This window comes from Trachinotus anak, unplaced genomic scaffold (genome assembly GCF_046630095.1).
Source record: "Trachinotus anak isolate AG129_WGS33_773 ecotype Australia unplaced genomic scaffold, CSIRO_AGI_Tana_v1 ptg000013l, whole genome shotgun sequence".
Taxonomy (NCBI): Eukaryota; Metazoa; Chordata; class Actinopteri; order Carangiformes; family Carangidae; genus Trachinotus; species Trachinotus anak.
The window spans coordinates 14299580-14319604 of record NW_027273864.1 but is presented as its reverse complement, the minus strand read 5'-3'; the positions used below and the strand labels follow the sequence as shown (position 1 = coordinate 14319604).

Genomic DNA, 20025 nt, shown 5'->3' with positions numbered 1-20025 from the left:
ACATGTATGAATGTGTAAATATTTTATTAAGCGTGACCAGGATTAAATTATTCATTCATTAGCTATACCATTTATCCTTTTAGGGGGGGCTACACCTTGGACAGGTCACCAGTCACAAGAAGGACTAAATTTAAATTCTTTTACTTAAATGACACACACTGTGGGAAGTGAGGTCACATGACCACTGGGCCGAAGAGCAGCACAGGTGTACTGACTGGGCAGCTCACACGGGTGCCTTGAGTTTTCTTTGTTCTGTGTCCTGAGTTCATTCTCTGTTTTCTGTCTTAAGTTGAGCTGCTTCTCTCCATCATTTCACCTTTGTTCCTGAGTGTGTCAAGTAAGTAGTTCAGTTCATTATGTTTCCTGGAGTCATGTTTATTTTGTTGTTAAGTAGTTAATCTAATCTCCTGTATGTATCCTACACTTTCTTAATCTGTAGAAATATAACCAGTTAACTAACTACTCACACCTGACTGACTCTAAGCAAAAGATTAAATACTTTCAAATGGAACCTGTGGACTGCTTCTCATCCTTTGCTCATATTCATGTAGTCAGGTCCAGTATAATCCCAGAACACATGCATGTGTGAAAAATGACATTTTCAAGTTTACATGATTGTTTTAGTAAAGTCCCGTGTAAGCTTCTGTAATTACTTTAGCATTTATAGTTTTAGTCTGTTATTTTTCTGCAGCAGATGAAACACTATATTATAATCATGGGTTGTGTATTTAAAAGAGGACCCAACTCTTTTTAACTATTCACATTTCTTATTCCTGTGCTCCAGAAACCAAAGGTTAAAAATGTTGAACAGTGAGTGGGATGCTGTGAGGCCATTAAATGTTTGTGTAATTTCTTACACCCAGATGAATGTTTCAGATCTTAAACTTTATATCCAATATAAAATCTGGATGAGACCTGTTACAGCATAAACCACACAGCTATTGTAAATTACAACTCAAACTACTTTCAACTTGAGTAGCCTGACTGAGGAAAGGAAGCATTCAACTTTTTGAGAATGAAATTTGCAAGCAAGTCTATACTGCCAGACTATGTTTTTGTTTTTATTTAGTTCATTTGTACTCAATAGCTCCTTATGTGGGGGCGGGGTCAAAGAGTAATACAATTTCTCCATTCCTCACTGAGGACATTTAATTGATATCTTAATGAAATGCAGAATCCCTGATACTTCAAGTCAGTGCCTCTTGATTTGTCTGTGGGGTGGCCCCATTTAAAGGTTCTACGGTGCATCCGGAAAGTATTCACAGCACTTCACTTTTTCCACATTTTATGTTACAGCCTTATTCCAAAATGGATTAAGTTCATTTTTTACCACAAAGTTCTACACACAATATCCCATAATGACAAAGTGAAAAAAGTTTGCTTGAAATTCTTGCAAATATATTAAATAAAAAAACAAAAAACATCACATGTACATAAGTATTCACAGCCTTTGCCATGACACTCAAAATGGAGCTCAGGTGCATCTTGTTTCCACTGATCATCGTTCAGATGTTTCTACAACTTGATTGGAGTCCACCTGTGGTAGATTCAGTTGATTATACATGATTTGGAAAGGCACACACCTGTCTATATAAGGTCCCATAGTTGACAGTGCATGTCAGAGCACAAACCAAGCCCTGAAGTCCAAGGAACTGTCTGTAGACCTCCGAGACAGGATTGTAACAAGGCACAGCTCTGGGGAAGGGTACAGAAATATTTCTGCAGCATTGAAGGTCCCAGTGAGCACAGTGGCCTCCATCAACTGTAAATGGAAGAAGTTTGGAACCACCAGGACTCTTCCTAGAGCTGGCCGCCGGGTCAATCTGAGCGATCGGGGCAGAAGGGCCTCAGTCAGGGAAGTGACCAAGAACCCGATGGTCACTCTGACAGTGCTCCAGCGTTGCTCTGTGGAGAGAGGAGAACCTTCCAGAAGGACAACCATTTCTGCAGCACTCCACCAATCAGGCCTGTGTGGTAGAGTGGCCACATGGAAGCTACTCCTCAGTAAAAGGCACATGACAGCCCACCAAGAGTTTGCCAAAAGGCACCTGAAGGCCTCTCAGACCATGAGAACAAAATTCTCTGGTCTGATGAAACAAAGCTTGGACTCTTTGGCCTGAATGCCAAGCGTCATGTCTGGAGGAAACCAGGCACCGCTCATCACCTGGTCAATACCATCCCTACAGTGAAGCATGGTGGTGGCAGCATCATGCTGTGGGGATGGTTTTCAGCAGCAGGAACTGGGAGACTAGTCAGGGTGGAGAGAAAGATGAATGCAGCAATGCACAGAGACATCCTTGATGATAACCTGCTCCAGAGCGCTCTGGACCTCGGACTGGGGTGAAGGTTCATCTTCCAACAGGACAACGACTCTAAGCACACAGCCAAGATAACAAAGGAGTGGCTTCGGGACAACTCTGTGAATGTCCTAGAGTGGCCCAGCCAGAGCCCAGACTTGAACCCGATTGAACATCTCTGGAGAGATCTAAAAATGGCCGTGCACCGACACTCCCCATCCAACCTGATGGAGCTTGAGAGGTTCTGCAGAGAAGAATGGGAGAAACTGCCCAAACATAGGTGTGCCAAGCTTGTAGCATCACACTCAAAAAGACTTGAGGCTGTAATTGCTGCCAAAGGTGCTTCAACAAAGTACTGAGCAAAGGCTGTGAATACTTCTGTACATGTTATATTTTTGTTTCTTATTTTTTAATAAATTTGCAAAAGTTTCAAGCAAACTCTTTTCACTTTGTCATTATGGGGTATTTGTGTAGAATTTTGAGGTAAAAATGAATCCAGTCTGGAATAAGGCTGTAACATAACAAAATGTGGAAAAAGTGAAGCGCTGTGAATACTTTCCGGATGCACTGTATGTGATTTCTAGCTTTAGGATTATACAGAATTAACTGTCCTTAGGCACAGGAATAATATAAGTTACATTTAAGACATTTATTTAATCAAAATGTTTCAAATGAATGAACTGTACCTTTATGAATATTGTTTATGACTAACTTCAACTTTGAGCATAGTTGGACTTTACTTGCAGTTTACCTTCACCTACTGCTGCAGCCTATGAACATTGAACATTCCTTCACTCTCTGCTGAAGTTTATGGATTTTGTTGATGCTGAATGTGACAGATAACTACAACTCATCAGATAAAGTTATTACGTTTACTTTCTCTCATTGAAAAGCATATTTATACGGCATGCCTTCTTTAAAAAAAAAACAAAACAAAAAAAACAACCAAAACTGTGCAGTGCTGTAGTTATGCTTTATGTCCTATCATTGCTTTTTCTATTTTTCACTGTTCTGTTTCACAGATATTTGATTTGAAAATGAAAAATATATCAATTATTTTTTATAAAGATTTAATTTAAATGATGAATGCCACTGAACATTTAGCAAACTGTATACTGAGCACACACTGAGGACGTGGGGAGTTAGAGAGGCGATGATGAGGACGTCCAGGACGGTTCTTCCCTTCAGGGACAGAGAGGGGGAGCAGGCTGCAGCGGCTCAGGTCCCCGCTGCTGACCCAGAGGACGCTGCATCCAGGCCGGACTCAGTTATAGTTTAACCCGCTGACACAGTGAAGGCCATTAATCTATGAAATAATAAGGCGGTTGTTGTGACTGATGACAGGTGGTGACCTGCAGTCAGGAGGAGACACTGCTGCTCACACATCACAGAAACTATCACACAGAAGCTCAATGACTTAAATTAAAATACCTGAAGAAACTGTGACGGAGGAAGTTATGAAAAATCATGGCGGCGTCTTAGTGAATCCAGTTATGCGGCGAATATATCGATTAAAAACAATTACATTCCTGAAAAAAAGTGTAAGAAGTGACGAATAAATGCGACAATAAATCACAAAATGAATGAACTTGGTTTGTGTAGAAGAAAACTCGCCTTTGTTTGTTTATTCACTTTTCACACTAACTTGTCGTCCTGACGACGCTAGCAGTAACCTAGCAACCATGCTCGTTCCCGAGACACAGCGGGACCGCGGATAGAGTGCACGTACACAGTGGTGACGTCACTTAGAGAAAAAAGACTTTTCTGAGCTTTGAAAAACTTTTACAAAGATTAAACCCCCATGGCTTAAAAATGTAGAATAGAAAGATTGATATTGGGCTGTGTGCACAGCTGGAGGTTTCCTGTTAAAAGTTTTACAGGCCTCTCTTTTACTATTGCGGTCTATGGGAAAAATGCTTTTTGGGCCGCAGGGGGATTTTTCGCTGCAATAACACGAGTGGCCACTGGAAACAACTGGCTGCGAGGCTGAGCGGCGCCGTGTCCAGGTCTTATAATACATCCATGAAGCAACCGGAGTAATCACCAGATTGTAATTGACACGTAAAACCAGAAGGAGGCATTGACGCAACGTACTCGATGCAAACTGCCGTAAAAACCCGAAGAAGAAGAAGAAGCCCTTTTATTTGCGGGTAAAACCGGACGTGCTTTCTGATTGGTTAGTGAACACCTTTCAAAAACAGTGCGCGATAGTTCCGTGATAGTTGGAGGTTTGAATCTTTTAATCTTAGATAAGTTCCGCACCGCTGTTTAAAAGTATGTTAACTCTACATTTTATCTTCTCTAAATAAAGACCTTGTCACAAAGGTTTTCCCGCTTCAGGTAAGTCACAGTTACTTAAGGAAATGTTAACGTTAGTTGAGCAGTGTCATGTTGTGGTGGACGTTGAATCTAACGTTAGCTGACGGCTAAGCTAACTCGCTTAGTCGAAGATTAAAACTTAAATCAACTAACCCTTAACTAATGTGTCCTCTGCAGCTGCCGGCATGAAATGTCTGAAAGTGGACGAGTACATAAAGCGGACTGCTTCTGTGGAAGAGACGGAGCATTTACTGCAAGAACTAGAGGTTAGCATAGCGTTAATCACGCATCTGTCATATTCCAAGTTACCTTTATTTTAATGTCTAAAAGAAGCCCTTTAAATCACTGAGCTCCATAAGCTGTGTTATATATTAGACGTGTTTTGTGTATAAAATACTAGAAACCTCTCAGTTAACTATAAAATAAATGTATCATGGTGAGGAGAGAACCTAAACCTGTTTGGTTTACATTTTGCAGAATTATGTGAAGAGTCAACCAGGCCTTCAGGGTCGCACGCTGTGTGACAGGGTCATCAGAGCCTGTAACCATCAACTTGGAGTTGGATCTCTTGACTTTAACCATGTCAGTCAATTGGTAAAGCTAGTGGAGCTTTCCCTTCAGGGCTATGATATTTCTGCAGCGCTTGTTCCTCAGAGCAGTCCACTGTACATGGAAAAGATTATTTTCCATATTGTCAAGAAGCTGAGCTGCCTAGAAGCTCACAGTCTGTGCAGCTATGTAGCTGGGCTGCTTTACAGCAGACTTACCCCAGCACAACAGGTATGTGTCACTTTTAACAGAAACATTCATGAACATAAACTGTGCACAGTGAACAGTATCTCCCACATACACACTGCATGGTTGCTTCATTACTGTCGGTATTAACAAAATTTGTATGGTTCATAGGCTGAGGACTACTATGTTCTTTTGCGGAGCTGCTTCTCAGTGCTCTGGACTGGACTATCTGGTGCCAAAGACAGGAAAATCCTGAGTCCCAAGGATAAATTCCACTGCCAGATGCAAGCTCTGAGTTTTCTCCTCTTGTTGGACACAGAAAGTCCAACTTCCTCCTCCTCCAAAGCTCCCATTTACACAGAGGATGCCATTGCTGAATTTGAGAGTAGCTCTGCAGCGGTGACCAACGAGGATGCTTCCTTTCTTCTCCAGGAACTGCGCTCGCTTTTCAACAGGTGCCAGACTGATGGTCAAGGCTGCGAGGGCGACAGGTCCAAGCAGGGTATTGAGAAATCAAGTGAATATGTGCTTTCCGAAATGCTGCTAATTGTTGTAAAGGTGCTGTGTAAGGCCGGACACTACGATCTGGCCTCCATCTTCATGAATGAAATTGAGAGCAAGGTCAGGGACTGTGCTGACTGTCAGTGTACAGCTCTGTTGCTTGGCAAGTGGGTAGTAAAAGTTCATTCAACAATGAAGGCTGGGGAAGAGAATGCCCAGGCTTTGACAGAGTGTGCCAGAGCCTTGAGGTCTCTCCCAGAGGACCTGGGGGAAAGGGAAGCTCATGCAGTTCTGGAAGGGTGCAAACTAGTGGTGTGGGCTGTCGAGGATGGCCACAACAAGGGATTGAGTGGTCCTGTACTCCTGGCCTGGTTTTCTTTCCTTGAGGAGCACCAAGAGCTGATTTTAAAAATGCTTAAAAAGGTGAGTGTAGTTATTGACCGGGGAAAATTTGTGTGCGTGTGTGTGTGCTTGCATACATTGCTGATCTGTGGCTTCTTTTGTTTACAGAATTTGACATGTCAGGCTGAGAGCAGTAGACTGCAACAGGTCCTTTGTTTCAATATTTACCAGGGCTTTGTATTTGCTTATGAGAGCATGCTAGCATCACAGGTGAGGATCACATCTGTCACATCTAATGATAATGATAGTTATGCTGAAACGGAAAATTACATGGATGAGCATACACTTGCGTCATGTTTCAACAGTTCTAAATGTTCTTGGATTTAGACTTAAGTTCTGATTGTGATTTTTCATTCTTAGCTGGAGAACAGTGACACACTGGACAGAGTGTTGCTGTACTGCCAAGCCACAGCTGGACAGATGATGACTGAACTGCATAAGCTGTCTAATGAAAGTCTTCTTGTCAAAGCAGGTGATTATATTCTACTTTATTAATGTTGACAGGTCACTTTGAATGTTTCTGAACGGCTATCTTAAATTGCCATTTGATATAGACACTTCATGGTATCAGACTATTATAATATTTTTTCATTTTGTGTTCACTGTATGTCTCGTAGTGATCGCTGTGAGCAACTTAGTTTGTGGGTTGTACAACCGGCGTCTCTATGACCAGGCCTTTACGCTAGTTGAGATCCTCTGCAGGGATCTATGCAAGAATTGCCCCGTCTCACTCTCTGTTGATAGGGTAAGCTCTTCTTTAACATGTTTTCTTTTATTATGCATCACATTTCACTACATATCACGCCTTTGTGTAGAATGGGCTTGGAGAAAAGCAAACCTGAAAGGTCATGGGGGGAATATGCTTTACATTTATATTTCATGTTTCTACTCATCTGTATTATTATCATGGCCTTCACCATTTGATTTGACCATGACGTTATATTATCATCACCTAGATGAGCAGACCCTTCATGCTGGCTGTTCAGACCTCTCGGCGTGCTGGACACCTGGAGCGAGCACTAGACTGGGTGATTCTGTGGCTGAAAGCTCTCGGAGACAAAATTCCTACACATATGGCTGAACCAGTCTCTCTGTGGGTGAAAACGAAAACGGATGCAGCACGTAACTCTGAGGAGGACATCCGACTTAGGTACAGACAAATCTACTAAAGTGACTTACAGTAATAATATCCATAAATGATTTTTGCCTAGATATGTAACAGCTAGGTCTTCTATAGTCTGTATCGCTGAGGTTTTGAGTTGGTGTTTTATTTAAACTTAAAACTGTTGCTTGTCCTGGAACAGGACATTACGTGACGGTTTTGGTCCTGACGTGCCTGATGAAGGAGTAATGCTTTGCCTTTTGGAGGAAGAGCTGCATGCCTATAAGGAGGTGGCAGGGGACACTGCCCAGGAGCGTTACAACACACTCTGCGATCTGTTGGACATCTGCCACGAGGAGAGTTCCCACACTCACCTGCGTGCTGTCTACCTCTGTGAAATGGCCCAAGTTGTGTGTTTCCAGGATTTCAGTGAACAGACTGACTGGTAGGAGCTTTTATTTTCATCATCTTTCATAATGAAAAATATAAAAAAGTGCACTTGTTAGGCACAAATGAACTTGGTTTGTCAGCAGTCAGTCTGAATATCAGTCGGGCTTTATGACCAGGGTTGAGTATATGTTAACTACCTAGTTCTGGTGAATTTTGTGGCATTTGCAAACATGTATGTACTACCAACTACTTTAAAAAGAGAGTGAGCAAGAGACTAATTTAGTGAAAGGGATAGAAACCTGGCTAAACCATAATTTTATTTGGTACTCATAATTTATAATGCACTGGTTCAACCACAATGTGTACGAAACTGCAACTGCAGATATGAGTCTTGTGTGAATTGGGTATACATGGCAAATGTGATGGCAAGGAAGATGGGTCAGACCTGCAACCTGAGCAATAGGGATTAATTTGGGGCCGACACTGATGTTTATTCTGTTTCTCTGTCACTACACAGCTTGGCAGTTGATTTTACCCATGAAGCTTTACGGCTACTGGAAGAAGAAGCAGTGACTGCAGAGAATGCTGACAGACTGAAGGATGACAAAGCCCATGCTTTACTTTGGCTCTACATCTGTACTCTTGAGAAGAATCTTCAGGAGGTGAGCACTGCTGGATCTGTTAGGATATTATGTGCATATATTTATGAATCACTGTTTTTGTTTTGTTAGACTAATAGTATTTATTTATTTTAGTTATGCCTGTTTAGGTTTTCTGTGTTGTTTTGTGTATTTCTGCATATGTTCAAAGTCATGTATACAATAGCTTTTTTCTCAGTATTTTAAGTATCTTAGAAGTTAGAGTTGAAGTCCAGATTGGGACACAAAAAACACTTTTGTGTCCTAAAATCAATTTGGACTGTATAACAGGATTAGGGTTTTTAAACGTTGAAATAGAATTATCAAAGTGGTTAATACACTGACAAAGTATGCTGTCATTTAATTGACATAACTCTGTGTTTTTGGCCAGACCATTGAGAAGGACAAAAGGCTGCAAGAGTTGCGTGAACAGACACCGTGTGTGGCCAATCCCATAGGAACCAATGATTTTGATTTTGAAGACAAGCAGAAGACACAAGACAGTATTCAGGTCTATGAAGGCCTGCATTTCAACCTGGCTGCAGAGAACAGTAGGAACCCCTTTCTTTTCATATCATCCATTGTCTTTAACTAGATGCCAGTATCATGATATCAGTTATACCTGTTGATCTGCTCCAGAATGCATTTCGGCCATGTACCTATGGGGAGGTCTAATCCAAAATAAATAATTGCTTATCATTTGCTGTCTCTGTGTGCGATTATTACACATTGTTTTTCCTTTTAAGAATTGTGCAAACCTTTGGAGAGAGCCCTGGATGAGTGGTCTGCTCTTCTGCAGAGTAAAGTTCTGCCTTCTGTCAGGAATCCCAAACAGACCTGTAGCTCCATTGCTTTGACTGCAGCTCTCTTCCGACTGATGGGAAAGGTAATAACACAAGATGTGGGCAAAATGATTCTAGATTATTTATTTTATTATTATTATTATTATTATTATTATTATTACGATTTCATAAGTCACGGATATGTACTTTAAGTTTCTCTCAGTGTAGGAAGAGAATTTTAATGGATTTACTAGTCAGATGTCAAGAAGCAAATACTGTAATTTGTAGTTGTACTGTGAGAAAGACGTAGGTGTGTAAGAGGTATTTTATGGTGTATCCTTGGATCAGGTTGTTTTAACAAGTGTGTATTAATCAATCTCCTGATTCTCTTTTGCAGCCACTAAAGGCTTTGGAAGCTTACCAACTTGCTATTGGACTTTCACGTCACCTTGCTGATGCCCATAGTTGTGCCAGGTCCCTCTGTCAGTCAGCCAGCCTCCTTCTGGAAATTGGTGCTCCTGATCTGGCTTTGGTAATGTAGTTTTGTAATTATTCTTGGCAAACAGAGAGCATCTTGTTCATATCAATAATAGAACTGGTGGATATTTATTGTGCCTTTTTTTTTTTTTTTTTTTTTTTTTTTTTTTAAATAATTGTATGAGAAATTATTTTCTAATGTAACTTACGGTTTTTAGGCCCAGTTGGAGCGAGCAGAAAAGAATCTTACCTCAGATACCACTGGTGAGGGGCCTTCTTCCCTCTCTATGCTGGCCATTCTGCTGAAAGCTCAGTACTACTACAACACAGGGCAGGTAGGTTACATGCCTTCTAGCAATATTTCTCATATTACTGTTTTTGTAGGAACAGATGGATTTTTTATTATTTTTTAAAATTTTTTATTTTTTCAATTGCCCCTCTCCTCTTTGGCCATATTTCAGGTGGATCGTGGAGTGCCTTATCTGTGTGAGGTGCTTAAAGAAGTGAATGAGCAGAGACAGTCGAAAAGCTGGTACCTGCTGCGTGCTCAGGCGCTGCAGACCTGCAGCTCCTACCTGAGTTTGGACACAGCTGCACTGCCACAAGCCAAGCGCAGCTGCATCACACAGCATGGTTAGCAGAAGCATTGATTACATCATATAATTAGATGGCTTCTTTTTTATTTTTATTTTGCATTGTGAGAATCTAGAGGAGAGGTTTGCAGCTATAACCAAGTATGGACCTATGTTTGTGCGTCTCAGGTATAAATAGCCCAGACACTGCCCTGTATGAAAGTCTGAAGCTTCTCTGCAGCCTGCTGGTGACTTTAGTGGGGAAAGGCCTATACGGGACTAATAGCAGCAGCTCGGATGTGCGCTTCATCAACCAAGGTACATTGTCTCACACATGTACTGACAGGTCATTAAAAATCGGATGATACTTTACTTGTGTGCTTTTTATTTAATGACCTCAGCTCAGCCAATTCCTCTGTCTCTCTCCCTTGTAGGAGATAACCTGGTGCTGAAATGGCAGCTGCTCTCAGAGCTGTTAAACTGCTCTATGAAGATGGTGACTGTGAGGAGCAGCTGTGGGGCCATCAATGATGCTAGGCTCCAATGTCTGGAAGCCCTGAAACTGGCCATCAAGCTACAAGCACTCAGCCAGTATGTATATGTACATGTTGGTGGGTTAAAATGTAAATGGTGAAGCAGAGCCCAATAGATTGAGATCACTGAGCACTGGTGCATCAATTCATACTGACCATTCTTAAAATGGTTGTTTTCTGTAGTGTACAATGCTAAAAATACTGGAAGTCAATGTGTTTCTCCTTTTACTTACAGTATTTAAGCATATTTATTGAACCTGTAGATTTTAAAGGGATCATACTTGATTAGTAGATGCACAATTCACAAAGTATGTATGCAGTGAGCTCTAATTGTACCTACTGATTAAAACGGTTACATGATGAGTCACAGTTCTTTTAGACTGTGTGAACTGGTTTCTGAGGCTTTAGTTTGTGATGGTGTTTCTGGACTGCTATGTTTTAATGCTGTTCATTTTACAGCATTGAATTGTAGAGGTGTTACTTTTAAAACTGGCATAATAACCAAACTTGTTCTATTAGTATATGCTCATTAATTCTTATAATGTACTTAAATTGGCCCAGAACACAGCAAATTATGCTTTTTTTGGAATTCACTTTTATTTACAATTTATTTTTTATATTTTTTTTTATTATTATTTTCCCCCAGATGTGCTGAGCTGCTTGTGATGAAAGCTGAGTTGGAGCTGATGCAAGGGGAGAGAGAAGAAAGTAGAATTGATTTAGACAAAGTCAGAAACCTTTTGGAGCTCTGCACAGGTCAGTTAAATACACAGCTACCCATTCAAATCCCGCTCGGCATTTATTCAATGTATCGTTATGTGAACTTCAGTGAAATTGTACAGTGTTGATGTGGTCATGTTAATGTTACTATTACTGTTACTTTATGTCGTCTCTTTTAATGATTCCAAGTAAAATGCAGTTTAAAACTTCAAAAATTAGATATTGAAATTGTGTTTCATGTGTTTGGAATTTTGTCTAATGTAATGTACTGGCATTACATCAGACTTCATCCATATCACTCACACTCAATTTGAAATATTAAATATTTATTTATTGGTGCCACGTTCCTTGAGCTGCATTTTGGACTTTTGTTTCTTTTCCTCAGATTTTTCTGATCAGGTACAGAAGACGGAGGTGAAAATCAAGCCAAGGAAAGGCCGCCCAGTGCAGAAATCTCAGTCTCCCCTACCTACTGTTGAGGACGATATTAAGGGCATTCTGAGCACTAGGTGGATTGCTACGGAACCTATAGTTAGGGATCTGGCCAGCTCCCCGCCTCTCAAAGCCCAGCCTCGCCGCTGGCTCTCCTCCCTAGCACATGAATCTGACTGCCAGTGCCCCTGCTGCTCTGAGCCCTGTCTGGGCCGTGCCACTGCTCGCTGGGCTGCTACACAGGCTGATCTGGTTCTCCAGCTGGATCCCAACGAAGCCAAGGTCAGTTTGAAGCTTCAGTGGGCAACATTAGCCCGCTGTAAGAGTGTCTCTGCCAAACTGGGGGCAAAATTGGCTAAACTCTTCCCTCCCTGTGGCCCCACCAAAGGCTCCTCTAAACCCTCCCTGATGCAGGACCTGGTGGGCCGTGTGTACCTTTGCATGGCCCTGTCTGGGCTGGAACCAAGGCTTAACAAGGTCTGTGGTATATGGAAAGTACTGGAAGCTGGCTTAGCATTTGTTGATTCCAGTCCCTCTCCTGTGTTAAGACCAGTGAGAGCAGGCCTAATGGCAACTAAAGCCATAGTATCATTGATCACCTTGGCTTCCAAACAGGGATGCAACCCAGAGGAGCTCTTCTCAAATGCTTGGACTTGGAATGCACCAAAAGGAGATAAGGAACTGAAATCAGAACAGAAAACACTGCCTCCCTCATCCTTGCTTAAAAAATCTAAAGACTCTATAAAAAAGCTTGATGTTCCTGACAGAACAAAGGAGGCAAAAAAGGTCAAGGCTGTCAAGCCCAAGATTGAAGTGACAACCTCATCCAGAGGAAAAGGACTAGTTCCCATTACACCAGTAATGGTAAAGTCAAAGCCCTCTGTTAAGGAGCTTGGCGCTTTTGACTTCAACACAGTGGTACCTACTTTGGCTTGTACTCCTGTTCAGAAGGTGAAAGCTCCTGCTTCAGTGCAGAAAGCACCGAGAACTGCCTCTAAGCTACAGTTTCATGTGTATGAAGAGTTGTCACCAGTTCAAGACAAAGCCCAACATGTGCCTGCTGCCCCCAGACGCACAAAGAAATCACGTTTCAAGGTAAGCATCTAATCAGAGTGGAGGTTTTGTTGTTACAAAAAATATGTGTTTTTATGAAAAATACTTTTTAATTTAAAAATGAATTTTTTCCATTTTTAATACAGGTGGAGTTTAGCGATGAGAGTGACTCAGAGGCTGATACCCAAACAGAGCCCACAGAAAAAACACGTGTCCCTAAAAAGCCACCAGCCACGAGAAGAGCTGCCCACAATGCTAAAACAGCCCCAGATCCACCAGCAGAGAAGGTCTTACCTAAGAGGCAGGCCAAGGGTAAAAAAAGCACTGCAGTGCCTCTGACCAGGTCCTCTGATAATGACAAGAGTTTGGTCTGTCAGACTGCCCCAACAAAGCGAGGAAGAACCAGAAGGGAGTTGTCCAGGGCAGAAGCAGAAACTTTGGAGGAGCCTGACAAAATGAGGACCATTGAAGAGGAAACTAATGAAGTTCTGGACATAAGCATTGAGCAGCTTAGGACTTCAGACACTGAGACTGAAGACATTCCTGCTTCAAGTAAATATATCAGTGTGTTTTTTGTATGCCTAAAATGTAAAATTCTTACCCTTAATCACACCATAATCCCAAATTTCTCCCCAGCTCACTGCTACTGTTTTAAAACTCAGAGCTGTTCTTAGTTATGATTCAGAATATCAACAAGCTACCAGGGCATTTGTTGATTTGAAGCAGCTATTGGGCTGTATAACTAAATTAGAAACTGTATGTGATATGTGAAGAATGCTAGGAAATAGCAAGACACACAATAGTCATTACAGTATCCATCTAAATCTGGTTAGCTGTTAGAGCTCTAATCTCTTCCTTTATCTCTGTGTAGACATAGATTTCGAGGTCCTGCGGAGGGATATGTGTTGTGGCTTGGAGAGAGATGACTTGTCGGAACTGAGGAGCAGAGGCCATCTGAGAGAAGGTCCACAAACCCACCTCTCTCATCCAGACACCAGGCCAGGTGAACTGCTCTGCAATGATACTGTATCTTTATGGTATAATATGTCATTTTATGGAAGTAGTAATCCAATATGTAGTGGCTACGATACAATAAAATACAATACAATGGTATTACAAAAGTGGAATCATCAGTACATCAATACCTCGTAATACATGTGTACCAGAAAAAGGAAATGTACCATGAAGGGCTATGGTACCTTAAGTCTACAAATCAGTTTAGCTTTTCTTTTTTTTTTTTCTCTTTTTTTTTTTTTTTTTTCTTCCAATGTTTTGGAGTAGAGCCAAAACAATATAAAATGTGTCACTGTCCAAATGTGTAGACTCCAGATTTATGCTCCAGTTTTACATGAAAATCTATTGTGATATTGGTGAATATGTAATGTAACGGATCAAATTTGAATGTATCAGCCCTTTCTTTCCTGCCTTTATACATAGCAAGTTTGTAATGTACAGTTGAGCACCAGCTCCACTTTCCTCATTTTTTTTAAAATTATTTTTTTATTTTATTTTTTCCCCCCAAGACAATCTTTCCCTGGAGGATGTTCAGTTGTTGCTGCGCTCAGCCTGTCTGGCCCTTCAGCATTTCCCTTCTCCCACCATTTACCCAACCCTCTCTACTCTTCTGGCTTTGACACTGGGACAGCAAGACCCCATAACTACAACCATGCTACATGCCCAGTCCTTGGGCATCACAAGCCGCCATCACACAATCAGGCATTTAGCCAGTTGTCTCAAGTAAGCACATGTGTAATATGTATAATGCTAATTTATAACTTCTCACATATCCACACTTTGGCTTATGACAAGATATCTCAAAGACATCTGATAGCTCAAGTCCAGCATTGAATTTATTTACATGATCACAAATTGTTTTAAAATTACTGAACTCTTGCATTGCTTTGTATCATTCTAATAGAAAGCTGAGAAAGTCGTCGAATGATTTGACAGACAAGATGGATGCTCTGAGTCTAAATGAGCTCAGTTCGACCAATTCGAAGACTTCTACCGAACAGAGGTTGGCTCAGTTGGAGAACATCTTTTCCTTCCCTACTGCTGACTCCTCATCTTTTCCTCAGAACCACTGCCAAGAGTTTATCCAACAACTTCAACACCTCCCCCCAGGTAATGTAATAAAAACTGCTCTGATCTCAGTAGCTAAGTGGGTACATGTTTGTGTTTGAGTTTGTCAAAAACTGCTTTGCATTAGAGTAAAGCATTATGAGAGGCTAGTATGTCATTCAATTTGCCACTGTAACAATACTTAGTGGGGCTAATTTTTCCATAACTTGAATCAGATTCCTTGATGCTTTCATGCTTGATGAGCAGAGTGTGAATTGCATTATATTCTTTCTCTCTGCACAGGGGTAACAGTGTGTGTGATGTCTGTGCTTGGAGTAAAGCCTGGGGAAATGGGCAACAGCATCATACTGTCACGTCTTGAGAAAGGATCTATCCCTGTCACCGTTCATATTCCCACATCTAGGCAGCAGGTGATGATGGTTCATATCATTTTAGATGGGGGGGGGTATTTTCTCCTCCACAGTTGAAACTTCATGCAAAACAGATTATTATAGTGTAAATGATTATAACTTAAGAAATATGGAGATACTGGTGACTTTAAAATCTTGCCATGCTGACAGTTTTCCGATCTCTTATTAGCAGTAACAAGTAGTCAAGTGAAATGAGAAAATCTCAACTGAAGCTCTAGTTGAATCTAAGTGAAATGAAAACAATGAGTTTTATTTATAATATTATTATTTAGAAAAAAAATCCAATTACTTTGGGCTATTTGATATGGAGTTGTGTGACTATACATAGTGAAGTAGATTCAGATCGGTGAACTCTCAGTTTGGAGAAACAGAAGAGCACTGGCACAGAAACTTAGCAACATACTACTGTGGACAGGGTCAGCAGAAAATTGCCGTTTATAAATAGCCATTTAAAAAAGTGTATGCTTCATTTAGAATGTTTTCACTGATTTATCTTGCCATCAAACAGCTCTTTCCTTTGGAATTACATTTTCTCAACCATTGAACTACTTTATTCCTACGCGCAAGCACACTTTCCCTTAGCTCTTTCTGACTAAATAGCTGGTCTGCGGCACACCACAGTGGTAGTATAGGTACCTAAGAGAACCTCATGTCAAATAACCTGAACTATCACTTTAACTTTCTTTCTCTCTTTGTGTTGTGCAGCACCCCATTAGTTGGCTTGTGCAGGAGATGGACAGTATTCAGGTGGAACAGAAGGTTGTGAGCTGTGTGTCTGAGAAAGCCAAGTGGTGGGAGGGCCGCAGGGCACTTGACTCTCGAGTTGAGGTGAGTTATGAGAAAGGGCACTGCTGTGGACGGCTTCACAATGCCTGTTTTACTCACTTACTTTGACTTAATGTTATATACTTCCATTCAGACATGTAGAGCAAGAACCAACCAGGCAACCTGAAATAATGCTTTTTGAATACCTATGTTCTGATTTAAGAAATGTGAAAAGTTGACAGTGATTATTCCGTCCAAACACCTTCACCTCTTTCTTCCAGCGACTGTTGAACGACATGGAGGGTTTGCTTGGATGCTGGAAGAGCTTTCTTCTTCCCCTTTCATCAGATCCAGAGCTCTCCAATCAGGCCCAGCGCCTTTGCAAGGCCTTGTCTGCCAGAGGAGTAACATGCAGTGAGGAGATGTTGAAGGTGTGTGTGTGTGTTTTGTTTTGTTTTTTTTTGTTGTTGTTTTTTTAGAGTAAATGTATCCTTGGGAATTGGGAATATCTTTTGATCTGAAAAGCAGCTGTAAACAACAACCACTTGAGCTCTGACTTCTGTTTCAGGCTGTGCTGTCCGCATTTCCTGTGCTCTCCCAAGAAGACCTCCAAAGATTTGCTCTTGGACTTTCTCCACAGTGGGATATGGAGTGTGACCAGCTTCTCCAGAAAGCTGTGTCCCAGCTTTCAGAGAGAGATGAGCCTCACGGTCATGTGGTTCTCATTCTGGACAGGGTTGGTTTCATTGTCTCAATCAAATACTGTATTCTCCTGTAGTCTGACTTGTAGATAGAAAAGCTTTTTGAGAATCAAAAGACAGATATACTGTCACAATATGTCCTTTGTGGGGTGCAATAATACTTAAGCGTAGAAGTATCTCCATCTGTCCTGTTTCCTTTGCAGTACCTTCAGAAGTTGCCATGGGAGAGCATCTCCATCTTAAAGTCTCGCTCAGTCAGTCGGATGCCTTCTCTGCACTCACTGATTGGACTGAGCATTCAGAAAGAGGTTCGATTAAACCCATAACTACAATGCACAGTGGTGCAGATGTAATTTACTTACTGATGCTTAAGTTCAGTGGTGGATAGAGGTCTTATTACTTAAATCTTTCCCTTTAGACTGACTCTCACTCCATCCTGAAGCAAGGTGTGGATACAAGGAAGGTGTTTTATGTGTTGGACCCTGATGCCAATTTAGGAAACTCTCAGGACCGATTCAAGGAATGGTTTAGCAGGTAAGAGCAATACTCAGAGAACTAGGCTAGAGCAACAGATTCGTCTGTGTCACTGCTCCATTTCTTTCTCATTAACTACATCACTATTCTCCTTAAAGTAAACTGGATTGGGAAGGTGTATGTGGTGTTGCTCCTGACCCAGGTCAGCTGCAAGAAGCTGTGGCGACAAAGGATCTATACATGTGAGTTTGTAATGATCTTAAGCATCCTGAAAGGGAGGGGAATACAAATCAAATGTTTAACAATACATGAAGACCTTAGGTGTTTTTTGTTTTTAACCTGTTTAACTTTGTTCACGTGCTTCTTTCTCTGGGGTCCTTTAGTTACGTGGGTCACGGTGCAGGCGCCCGGTTCCTAGACAGTCAGGCAGTCCTGAAACAGCAGATGAGAGCAGCCTCTCTACTCTTTGGCTGCAGTAGCGCTGCTCTGGCAGTGCGCGGGGATCAGGAAGGACAAGGCATCATCCTCAGCTACCTCATAGCAGGCTGGTGAGTTTCTGTTGTACATGCACTCGAATAAGGTTCATTTAATACTGTCCTATTAATACATATCTCTAAAAGTTCAATACAATAGGCTTCAAGTTTTTGTTTGTTTTTTCTTGCAGATCCACAAAACTGAATTAAGTGACTTTTTCAGTTATGCTTTGGCCAGGTTAAAACCAGCCACTGAATAAATGAATCACTTAAATTATCAACTCAACAGCAACACAACAGAACTTTGTATAGTAGATGTATCAAGTGCTCGGAACAGGAGTCCATCTAATGATATTGTGTTCCCAGCTAATACCATACTAATCAATATTTTGACCAATCTGTCTTTCAGTGGAAACCATTATAACTGTACTAGTAATATTAATGGCTTATTATGCGGAACACTCATCATTTCATGTGCGTGTGTTGACTATGACTTTCCTTTTCCCTCCTTAGCCCCTTTGTGTTGGGAAATCTGTGGGATGTGACAGATCGGGATATTGATCGTTTCACTAAAGCCTTGTTGGAGTCCTGGTTGTCTGCTGGGTCTGGCGCTCCCCTCCTGGATTATATGGGCCCATCACGTCAGGCTACACACCTGAAACACCTCATAGGAGCTGCACCTGTGGTCTATGGCTTACCTGTCCACCTGCAGTAGGTGGGCTGGTAAGCCAAAACTCTGGTAAAAGCAGGATGTAAACAATCTGCGCAGTATTTAAACATTATTTTTCCAGCACACAAGCTGAAGGATGTGACTTTAACTCGAAATTCTGTTTTGTTTTTTCAAGTTTTAGCAAGATTATTGTACTGCATTTTTCTAATTTAAACCAATGCTTCAATTTTGAAACCAATGTTTTTAAATACCCCCCTAACTTTTAAGTTAATGTGTTGATTGAATAGATTTTTTTTTTTTTTTAAATAAATGTTTTCTGACATACGGTGTCTGTTGTAGACATTTCTTTGTAATTAGTATTATTACATGTATGCCAAGAGATGGAGTTAAAGCCTGAACAAGGCTATTTACAATATTATCTAGGAATTTCTTATTCCTAGATAATATTGTAAATAGAAAACAAATAAGATCTAATTTGTTCACAAATCAGATCTTAGACAACACATAGATTGTGTCCTTACAATACTAGTATACTGAATCTTTCCTTGTGACGCTGTGTTCTCATTTCAGCTAAAAGCTATAATTCTTCATAAATATCAACATTTGAAGAAATTTCTCACTACTTATTTTTTTTCCTGTACAGAATTTGTTCTGTAAGCACTTGATACAGAGCTCATTCTGTTTGGCTTTATTATTTTGGATGTGAATAATATATGGAAATTAAAATGCAGAGTCTGCTGTAATTAAAGGGTGTAATGAGCAGGTCAGAAACAAAGACCCTGGAGGATACATACTGAGGAATATCAGAGCTACCAATGTCGATATTAAAGGATCATACAATCATTAAATAATATTTAAAGTTTTAGTTGAACTTACATATGTATATGACAAATTAAAATGAAAGAAATAATAAAACAGATTTGCAATTGAAAAGACATCACTGCTAAAATTAAAGGACAAAATAATCACCATGTGTAATTCCTCAACGATTATTATCACGAATGTGAAATGGACATCCCACGTTACTTAAACTTGAAAATGCACACTGACCTTCTGAATTTGAAGTGTAACAAGGATTTTGCGTATGCAGTTATGACAGACATATTTAGCAGTGCACTGAAAAAATGAAATGTTTCATTTACGTTTTACTGTTGGTGGTAACAATGAATATTTTGAGCACTCAGCTCCCTATTGCACCAATCACCAGAAAAAATTCCTTGTATGTGAAAACATACTTGGCAATAAAACTGATTCTGATTCTGATTCTACAATATGGCCTTTAGGCATGAATAGTACTGTGCAAAACTTTTAGACACTTTAGAAGCTCTGATTTTTATCCATTACCCAACACCGGGTTGGTCGGTCCTGAACTCAGTCTGCAGCGGGACAACGAGCAAAACACAGCCAGAGCCATAACCAACTATTTTTAAAGACGAGAAGAAGGAGGAGTCCTGCAGGAGACGGTCTAGTCCGCACAGAGCCCAGATCAGTGTGGGA

General features: G+C 40.8%; 1 protein-coding gene across 2 annotated transcripts; it reads left to right on the top strand.

The window, feature by feature from the left end:
* Positions 1-18850, top strand: espl1 (extra spindle pole bodies like 1, separase). 2 transcript variants are annotated; one of them, XM_071494763.1, is made up of 32 exons: positions 1-337; positions 4794-4882; positions 5094-5396; positions 5523-6275; positions 6363-6464; positions 6615-6726; positions 6872-6999; positions 7211-7404; positions 7559-7801; positions 8264-8408; positions 8776-8935; positions 9131-9270; positions 9564-9698; positions 9862-9978; positions 10105-10276; positions 10405-10533; positions 10650-10806; positions 11395-11504; positions 11854-12995; positions 13100-13505; positions 13825-13956; positions 14477-14690; positions 14872-15077; positions 15318-15445; positions 16151-16273; positions 16492-16641; positions 16779-16946; positions 17115-17219; positions 17330-17445; positions 17544-17627; positions 17769-17933; positions 18372-18850. In XM_071494763.1, the coding sequence occupies exons 2-32, from the start codon at positions 4802-4804 to the stop codon at positions 18571-18573; spliced, it is 6522 nt and encodes a 2173-aa protein (XP_071350864.1). In that variant the 5' UTR covers positions 1-337; positions 4794-4801; the 3' UTR covers positions 18574-18850. The 2 variants fall into 2 exon arrangements, with proteins under 2 accessions (XP_071350864.1, XP_071350863.1); XM_071494762.1 differs by lacking the exon at positions 1-337 and adding an exon at positions 4176-4637.
* The last annotated feature ends 1175 nt before the right edge of the window (positions 18851-20025 follow it).